This window comes from Octopus sinensis, unplaced genomic scaffold, assembly GCF_006345805.1.
Source record: "Octopus sinensis unplaced genomic scaffold, ASM634580v1 Contig01064, whole genome shotgun sequence".
Classification (NCBI taxonomy): Eukaryota; Metazoa; Mollusca; class Cephalopoda; order Octopoda; family Octopodidae; genus Octopus; species Octopus sinensis.
In genome coordinates, this window is record NW_021824527.1 from 7,501 (window position 1) to 18,434 (window position 10,934).

A 10,934-nucleotide genomic window follows, 5' to 3' on the forward strand; every position below is an offset into this window, starting at 1 on the left:
CAATATTGATGATGATAATGATAGTGACGATGATGATGATGATGATGACAATGACGATGACAATGATGATGATGTTCTCTGTTTATTTCTCTTATTCCTTTCTGTTGAAGAGCATATGTTTGAAATGTATAAGACCTTTTCATTTTCCTAAGTGTCAAAATACTACACCTGTTTGTTGTTCATACACCTGTCTTCATCTTTGTTCAACTATATATATATATATATATATATATATTATATATATATATATATATATATATGTCATCATCATCATCATCATCATTATTTAATGTCCATTGTCCATGCTAGCGTTGAGTTGAACAGTGTGACTAAATCTGGCAAACTGAAAAGCTGCACCAGGTTCCAGTGTGTTTTGGCATGGTTTCTATGGATGGATGTCCTTCTTAATGCCAACCACTTCCCAGTATGTGCTGGGTTTTATAAGATTGTTTGTTATAATGTGTTACTTTTATGGGGCTTCGTGTTTAAATGCCTTTTCTTATGTTTAGCATAGTTACATGTATATAAGTTGTTTCCAGAAGGCTATTTAATTAAAGTATTGTGTCTAAGGTTACCCCATTAGTTATACTTATTTACTTTATATTTTTACAAACGAAAACTGTAAAAAGAAATTATTGATATTACTATCGATGTCTTAAATTTAGAAGGGTTCTATATAGGATGTCTGTGAGGTGTTCAATTGTTCGGTCAAAACAGATATTTGGTAAATACAATTTTTGCATGCAGTTTTCTTTACAAAATCAAAATCAAAGTTGATCAACATCAATGGAAATTGTAGCTGTGATACCACTGCCGGTGGCACATAAGAGAACCATCCGAACATGGCCATTGCCAGCGCCACCCCAACTGCCTCCGTGTCAGTGGCACATAAGAAGCACCATCCGTTTGTGGCCGTTGCCAGCCTTGCCTGACCCCCGTGCTGGTGGCATGTAAAAAGCACCATTCGATCAGGGCCGTTTGCCAGCCTCGTCTGGCCCCCGTGCTGGTGGCACGTAAAAAGCACCCACTACACTCGTGGAGTGGTTGGCGTTAGGAAGGGCATCCAGCCATAGAAACATTGCCAGATCAGACTGGGCCTGGTGCAGCCTTCTGGCTTCCCAGACCCCAGTTGAACCGTCCAACCCATGCCAGCATGGAAAGCGGATGCTAAATGATGATGATGATGATGATGATTTAAAAGGACAAGTTCCAAAATTTTTTACATTTAAAATATCCTTTATTTTTTGTTAAATATTATTTTATAATTTACATATCACAGTAACTGCAAAGCAGGTAGACAGGTAATAAAAAAAAAACTTATATTATTTTGCATTCAAATATGTCTTTTAAATCTATGAGAGAGTAGATTATTTAATTTATGCTAGCTTGTTTGCTATTCTTAACTAATTGAAAGGAAGGATTTTAGTATGACATAAGTCCATTTGTTAAATGCCTAAGTGACATTATGAAATAACAAAATAGAAAAATTTTCACTTATAGCATAAAGGACGAAAAGGAGCAATCGGGTGACAAAGATTCATGCAGCATCTCAAAATCACTAAAAATCTCTTAAAATTTTGGTATTTTATATCCTTCTACCGAAGGTTCTTTCAGTTTCTAGAAGCATCTTGAATCTTAATTTTTGGAACAAAAATGGATAAAATTCAAGTCCGTTTTGTCTATATGTTAAACTGATCAATGGCACTAGACTTTTTAACATTATTTTATTGATCTAACTCATTTCGCGCCAAAGGAATATTTCATAATGCTAACAAACTAATCTGTCTGAATTTATGAATAATTGTTTTTATAACAGTGTCACTACATCGGATGCTTTTTACATGGCACTGGCATGAGTAATTTTTATATAGCACCAGCACAGAGCTCTTGCAGGCCTCTTCATCAGGGTGGAGTGGCCTTAACACTTCTGCTGTGGAGTATGGGTCTTCTTGAGTACAGCAAGGTGCCAGGCATTTCTATATATATTTATATTAAATTATGTACATATAGGCTGGCTGAAGTTCAGAGAGCTTCTGGCTTTGTTGGTAACTAAGGGCCTTTCCCTCATATTGAAAGGTAAATTGTATGATGTCTGTGTATATACAGCTATGTTACATGGCAGTGAAACATGGGCCTTGACTACAGAGGACTTACAAAGGCTTGAAAGGAATGAATCTAACATGCTCCACAGGATGGGTAATGTCAGTGTGCACACACACATAACAGAGTGTAAAGGATTTAAGAGGAAAACTGGGTACAAGAGGCATCAGATGTGGTGGGCAAGAGAGAAAACTGCACTGGTTTGGTCATGAGATGTGCGTGGATGAGGACAGCTACGTAATGAAGTGTTAAGTTCTAATTGTGGAGGGAACCTGTGGAAGGGGTAGACACAGGAAGATGTGAGATGAATTGGTGAGAAAGGATCTTTGGATACTGGGCCTCATTGTGGAAATGAAAAGGGACCAGGAGATGTGGTGATTTGCTGTACATGCTAACACAAGTCAAGCTAAGTAAAATTGCTGTTTTCTACTTAAAAAGCACACATGATGGTGCTGTGTAAATGTACCTGTGTTTGTGGCATGTAAAGAGCACCCAGTACACTCTGTTAAGTGGTTGACATTAGGAAGGGTATCCAGTCATAGAAACCATGCCAAAACAGACAATCGGAGTGTGGACAGCTCCCTGCTAGCCAGCTCCATGTCAAAACCATCCAACCCTTGCCAGCCTGGAAAGTGGATGTTAAACGATGATGATGATGATGATGATGATGATGGTGATGATGATGATGATGATGATGATGATGATGATGATGATGATGATGATGATGATATGTCTTTCAGCTTAGTTTACTAAATTGTCTGACAAGGCTTTGGTCAATCTGGGGCTATAGTAGAAGACACTTGCCTAAGGTGCAATGCAGTAGGACTGAACCCAAGATCACATGGTCATGAAGCAAGCTTCTCAACCACACATCCAAACCTGCATCTATACAATTCTTTAAAGTTATTTGAAAGAAAGCAAACACAAGACACAAAGAAGAAAGAAAAAAAAATCCAAAAAAGAATCCTTGTTACCTGCTGATGCAACCAGCAAACATTTCGTTGTCAATTTGGAAAGGGTACACCATTGTTGTCTTCACACCGGTATATCCAGAACTTTCAGCAATGTAGGACAGAGATTCTGAGAAAGCGGTCAGTGCATGTTTGGAACTTGCATAGGCACTGGTTTGGTTGATTCCCATCAATCCCAAACAGGAACCAATCGTGACAATATGTCCATGGCCTCTTTCTTGCATCGATGGCAAGAAGCTACGTATTGTCTGCAAGGAGAATAACAATATTTTGTAAATTTTATTAAGAATTATCAGAAGTATTCACAGTATTCTTGAAACATTGAAGATGAATTTCCTTTTACCATTTACTTGTTTCAGTCACTGGACTGTGGCCATGCTGGAACACTGTTTTCAAAGGTTTTAGATGAACACAATGACCCCAGTTACCTGTGTAGTTTTGTTTTCTTTTATAAACTCTGGTACTTACTCTATCAGTCTCTTTCTTTTCTACTCTAGGCACAAGGCCCGAAAATTTGGTGGGATGGGGCCAGTCGATTAGATTGACCCCAATGTGCAACTGGTACTTAATTTGTCGACCCCGAAAGGATAAAAGGCAAAGTTGACTTCTGCAGAATTTGAACTCAGAACATAAAGAGAGATGACATACTGCTATGCATTTTGCCCATCATGCTAACATTTCTGCCAGCTCGCCACCTTCTATCAGTCTTTCTGCTAAACTGTTAAGTTACAGGGATGTAAACAAACCATTATTTAGTTGGCAAGTAGTGGAGGGACAGACATGATTCAAGACACAAACACATACATATGTATGTGTGTGTGTGTGTATATTATATATATATATATATATATTATATTATATTAAATTAGAGATAAAACCACTATTAGGTAAATCAAACAATGAAAACTTAAGCCAATACATAAAATTAATTAATTTATATTATTTTAATATATATCAAAAGTATAAAAGTTTAATACTTTTGATATATATTTAAAATAATATAATTAATACTTTGATAATATTTAAAATAATATAAATTAATTAACTTTATGTATTAGCTAAGTTTTTCATTGTTGATTTGCCTAATAGTGGTTTTATCTCTAATTTAATATAATATAATATTTTACTATAAAATTGGATTCAATCCTAAATCTGATTTTTCCCTGTAAGTTTGGATTTATTCCCTAATATTTATTATTAATTTATATATATATATATATATATATATATAGTTAATCCAAACAAGAAAGCACAAAAAAAAAAACAACAATGTGAATTACTTTTAATCCAAACATGAAAACACAAAGACAAAACACAACAACGCAAGGACGTGGAACAAGTATAGTATTATTGGACGCTCAGGAAAGAAGGGAAGACGGAGGGTTTAACGTTTCGAGCAGAGCTCTTCGTCGGAAACATAGGAGAAGGAAAGATCCAGAGAAGGGAAGACACAGGAAAAAAAAATCACCAACGGTACACACAGGGTCACATTTTATATATATATATGTGGCAGGAAGAAAATGGAGGGGATCCAGAGGTAGTATGCATCAACTGTTAGACAATATATTATCTCTATTTATTTATTTTAAACAATTATGAGAATATATATATATGCATATGTAAAGATTGTGTTTTACATATATAAGTACCAATAATTTCTATATATATACATGCACATGCCAGCGCCGCCTCGACTGGCTTCTGTGTTGGTGGCACATAAAAAGCACCATCGGAACGTGGCCGATGCCAGCGCCGCCGCAACTGGCTTCCGTGCCGGTGGCACGTTAAAAACACCAACCGATCGTGGCTGATGCCAGACTCCCCTGGCACCTGTGCCGGTGGCACGTAAAAAGCACCCACTACACTCGCGGAGTGGTTGGCGTTAGGAAGGGCATCCAGTTGTAGAAACACTGGCAGATCAGACTGGAGCGTGGTGCAGCCCCTGGCTTCTCAGACCCCGGTCAAACCGTCCAACCCGTGCTAGCACGGAAAACGGACGTTAAACGATGATGATGATGATGATGATGATGATGATACGGGGTCTGATGAAGAAGTCTTGGAACTGCTGCTAAGGTAACAGAGGTGAAGTACGCAGAATGAAGCTGCTTGGCACAGATTGATCTTGAACTCTGTCGCTCATACACACAAAGTTATAAGGTTCTTGCTCCCTCCTGTTCCCTGTAGCAGTTCTTGGAAGTAAAGTGTGTGGAGTGTGGTCGTCTCGGAAAGAAGATTGGGTTTTAGCAATTGCACAGGATCTCTTTGATTATCTCAATGAAGATGAAAACTTTTTGAAAATGATCATGATAAGTGATCAACCGTGGATCTATGGCTATGACCCTAAGACCGACGATTTCAAGATTCTGAGGACATCCAAGAGAATGCAATATGGCAACTGCTTGCTATTCCAAGAAACAAGCCCAAAGAATGCTTCTGTCAATAGAAACAATGTTGGACAAAGTGTATGGCTTTAGAAGGAGACCACTTTGAAGGAGATTAAATGCTGAATTGATATGTGTTGTAGTTTTCTTTTTAAAGCACCAGTTCTGATACTTTGGGATCAGACCTTGTATATATATGTGTGTGTGTGTGTGTATATATATAAATACACACACACACACACACACACACAAATTAAGAGGACTGACCACCAAAGTGGAATCCTAATATGCTAAAGATAGACGTCAAATCACCCTTACCACGAAGAGTGTGTTCTCTTCATGGTAAGGGTGAATTGACATCTATCTTTTGCATATAGGGTGTCCACTTTTGGTCATTCCTCTTAATTTTGCATGTAACACAATTTTTAATCTTGGGATTTTAAATATGCTAAGCCGCTGGTTTTAATTGATAACATCAATTTCTACCCTTATTATTTAATATATATATATATATATATATATATATATATATATATATATTATATATATATATATATATACAGTAGGAATGAACCTGAAACTGCATGGTTCAAAAGCCAGCTTCCTACCACAAGCCATGCTTACACCAAAACAAAAAGGTACACAGTTTAAATGCTTAAGTTGTTTTTTAAAACCTTGTCTTGAGAGTTACTTGGTGACCTTACTGATGCCAGTATTACGTAAAAATTGTGTTCTGTAATGCTATGTAAAATGGTTGGCATTAGGAAGGGCATTTAGCCACAGAAATTATGCCAGAACAGAGAGAAGAGCTTGGCACAGCCCTAGCTTACCAGTTCTTTGGAAACTGTTCTACCCATGCCAGCATGGAAAATAGAGGACATCAAATTATGAGAATGATGAGGATATATATGTGTGTGTAAATGTTGTATATGTATATATATCTGTCTGTCTGTCTTTCTATACATACATACATACATATATGTATATGCATAGATATATATGCATATATATATATATATTGATATATTATATATATATATGCATATATATATATATATATGATATAATATATATGTAAGTATGTATGTATATCTATCTATCTATCTATCTATCTATATATCTATATATATATTATATATAAATATATATATATATATATAAATATTAGGGAATAAATCCAAACTTACAGGAAAAATCAGATTTTATAGTAAATTAGAGACAAAACCACTATTATGCAAATCAAACAAGAAAGACTTAATCCAATACATAAATTAATTTACAATAATTAGAAATTTAACAATTATTAATATCCACAATAATTGTTAAATTCTAATTAATATAAATTAATTTATGTATTGGATTAAGTCTTTCTTTGTTTGATTTGCATAATAGTGTTTTGTCTCTAATTTAATATAATATATATATATATATATATATATATATATATATTATATATATATTATATATGTACACACAGGGGTTGCACAAAATAATGGAAACACCTTAAAATTTCAAACAAATTTATTTTAATGAGTAGGACCACCTTTGGCAGTAATTACACCTTGAATTCTATGAGGTATGGACTCGTACAAAGTTTGAATTGTTTCCAGAGGAATTTTTGTCTATTCTTCAGCTAAAACAGTCTCCAGTTCTTGTAGTGATGATGGTGGAGGATATCAACTCCTTACTTGTTTTTCTAAAATACACCATAAATATTCAATAATATTGAGATCTAGGGACTGTCGTGGCCAGATAAAATGTTCAACTTCACTAGAATGTTCCTTGTGCCTTTCAGTAACAACTTCAGCTGTGTGAATTGGTGCATTATCATCCTGAAACATTGTGTTTCCCTGTAGAAACAGTTCTGCAAAAATAGGATGAATTTGATCAGATAAAATGCTTAAATGGTCTTGACTATTAATTCTACCATGAAGGGAAACCATTAGGCTTTCGGATTTCCAGTTCATCATAGATGCCCACCATATGAGCATCAACAATTTGACCTCTTTGAAAGTCTGATAGATCTGTCATTTTAATGTATTTTAATTACCTTTTTCTGATGTCATCTGCAAAGAAATAGTAATTTTAGCAAAACATATTAAGCAACACTAATAATAATCAAAAAACATAAAAAGCTTTTGATGGTTTTATAGATATTTCACATTATGATGCTATGATGATAGGTGTTTCCATTATTTTGTCCAACCCCTGTGTATATATATATAAAAATTACCATAAGTACAGAACATCACCAACAGGCGAAAAGCACGTAAACAAATGAGAGATAAGTACAGGTCAAAATACCCCAAAATACACAAGATGAATGCCATGCAGCCTTGTCTATAGTAAGTTCTTACACACACACACATATATATATATATATATATATATATATATATATATATATATATATATATATATATGTATGTATATATATTATATTAAATTAGAGATAAAACCACTATTAGGCAAATCAAACAGTGAAAATCATAAACCAATACATAGAAATAAAATTAATTAAAAAATATATAAAAAATATAAAATATAAAATACAAAAATCCAATTAAAATATTTAAATTAAAAAATAAATAATAAATAAATAAATATAAAAGATAAAAAATAAAAAATAGATAAATAAATATTAAAATATAAATATATAAAAAAATAAATAATTAATAAAATAATAAAAATATATATATATATTTATAATTTATAAGTTTAAATTATTAATTTAAATAATTTTTTAAAATTTTAACTTTAATTTGAATATTTTAATTGGATTTTTATATTTTATATTTTATATTTTTTATATATTTTTTTAATTAATTTTATTCTATGTATTGGTTTATGATTTTCACTGTTTGATTTGCCTAATAGTGGTTTTATCTCTAATTTAATATTATATATATTTATACTATAAAATTAGATTTATTCCTAAATCTAATTTTTCCCTGTAAGTTTGGATTTACTCCCTAATATTATTATTATTATGTATATATATATATATATAGGAAAGAAGCGAAAAGAGGGAGAGAGAGAGAGAGAGGAAGTTGGGCATTTGACAACATAATTTCATTCAAAGGTCTTTGGTCAATTTGTAGTTATTGGGGATAAAAGACATTGTCCAAGGTGTAAGAGAGTGGGACCAAATCTAGGAATTATGAAGTCACAGAAATAACTTTTTCTCAAAAATCATCAGCCAGATAAAAATCGTTTTAACATTTACATCTGGGTCTAAAGTACCCAACCATTTTTATTTATTTATTTTTTTGAGGGACCTTTGTACAGCTTTCCAAAAATCATAAGAGAAAAATCACTCCTCTATTTCTTTATATTGGGTTGTCCGGAAAGTTTATGCCGATTTTTAAAGGAAAGAAAATGGCCAATAAATACTTGCCATTACATTTTTAATCAACCAAATATGAACCATTTTGTTGCATAATGAGTTTCCATCTTTCCTTTAAGTTGAAAATACCCTCTTCCCAGAATTGAGGTTGTTTCATGACAAAGAATTCATCAAGGTATCTTTTTACGTCATCCAAGGAATTGAAATTTTTACCATTAAGTCTATTCTGCAGAGACCTGAATAAGTGGAAATCCGAAGGAGCAATATCTGGTGAATATGGAAGGTGGGGTAACACATCCCAGCTGAGCTGCAGCACTTTTTGTCTGGTTCCCAAAGAAACGTGAGGTCTTGCATTATCATGTTGGAAAACAACACCCTTCCTGTTGGCCAATTCTGGATGTTTCTCTTGAATTGCTGCTTTTAATTCATCCAGTCATGTGCAGTATTTCTCATAATTAATTGTCTGGTTACTTGGGAGAAGCTCATAGTACAGAATTCCTTTCCAATCCCACCAGGCACAAAGCAAGACTTTTTTAGGGCGAAGATCCATTTTTGAGGTGGTTAAGGGTGGCTCATGTCACTTACTTCAGTATCACTTTCTTTGAACATTTCGGTAGATAATCCATTTCTCATCACCTGTCACAATTTGCTTTAAAAAAGGCACGTTTTCATTCCGTTTATAAAGCGAATCACAGATGGAAATGCGATCCAAAAGGTTCTTCTCACTCAACTCATGTGGTACTCAAACATCGTAGCGATTTGTATACCCAAGCTTTACCAGGTGCTCATGAACAACAGATTTTGATAGGTTGAGGCTTTCTGCCAATTCCGGGTTGTGCAATGTGGGTTATTCTCAATGACTTGATTTGGTCATCATCTGTAGTGGATGGTCTGCTTAAATCGCTCTTTATCAATAAAGTTACAATCTCCAGCTTGGAACCTTGCGAACCAATTCCGTACAGTTCTTTCGGATAAAGAAACATCACTGTAAACTGTGTATATTTCTTTGGTTGCTAGTGAGGCATTTTTCCCTTTATGGAAAAAGAAAAGCATCAAGAGCCGAAAATGCACTTTCTTATCTTCCATTTTAATTACAGAATTACAGAATTAACTTCCATTAATTACAGAATTAACACAGATTGTAGGAACATAAACCTTCTTCCACAAAAAGATAGCTTAAACTGTGCTCTAAATGGAGGTGTAGTCAAATTCTATTTTATGGACTCAACCATGTTCTAAAATAAGTTGATAGGTAAGCTGCTATAAATCGGCATGGACTTTCCGGACAACCCAATATTTTTATACATTAGTCAGATGAAGACAATGGTGATAATTATGGCACCCCTCCACCATCACCACCACCATGTGTTGATGCTACCACGCCACCGCTGTCATTGCTATAGTCATTGCCACCACCACTACCACCACTACTACTACTACTACTTCAATAGCCACCACTCATACCATCACCACCACCACCACCACTACTCCTACTGCTTCAACAATAGCCACCGCTCATACTAGTGACACCATCACCACCACTACCACCGCTAATACACCTACTACTACAATGAACCAATGATAAATCCTCTATGTGGCCATTTGGATTGCTAGAAATAGTACCTAGATGAGAGAAAGAGACAGAGAGAGACAGAGAGAGACAGAGGGAGACATGATGTAAGATGGCAAGATGGCAGTGTATGATGATGGCAAAAGAGATAAAATAAATACTCGTTAGAAGGTATATAAAGTGTGAAATGTGAGTAGAGTAGAGAAATAAAAATGTAAATGTACTGAAGGAAAGAGCTAGCTTTGGGATTAGTCTAATAGAGGAAGGACTCAATATCTCACCTGCATATCGATTGCAGGATTGATCCAAACTTAACCTGGATCCTCTCTGGATTTCGTTTATCCTGTTGTTAGTAGATAATAGAGGTAGGAGTTTGATGATCATAAATCAAGACAAGTCAGAAGTGACTTGGGTGAACAGCAGAGATAAGGAGGTCAGAATGTATGGAGAGAATAAAAACCACAAAAAAAAAACGAGAAGGATGTATAGATAGGGATATATATATGTGTGTGTGTGTGTGTATGTGAATATATATATATGTGTGTGTATATATATATATATATGTG

General features: G+C 34.3%; 1 protein-coding gene across 1 annotated transcript; it reads right to left on the reverse strand.

Annotated features, from left to right (window-relative positions):
• Positions 1-3,074: 3,074 nt before the first annotated feature.
• Positions 3,075-10,761, reverse strand: LOC118760871 (retinol dehydrogenase 10-A-like; the record flags this gene model as incomplete). Its single annotated transcript, XM_036498473.1, has 2 exons — positions 10,650-10,761; positions 3,075-3,319 (listed from the first exon to the last, which is right to left on the reverse strand). Coding segments are annotated over exons 1-2 (251 nt in total), but the record flags the coding sequence as incomplete, so codon positions are not given.
• Positions 10,762-10,934: the final 173 nt, after the last annotated feature.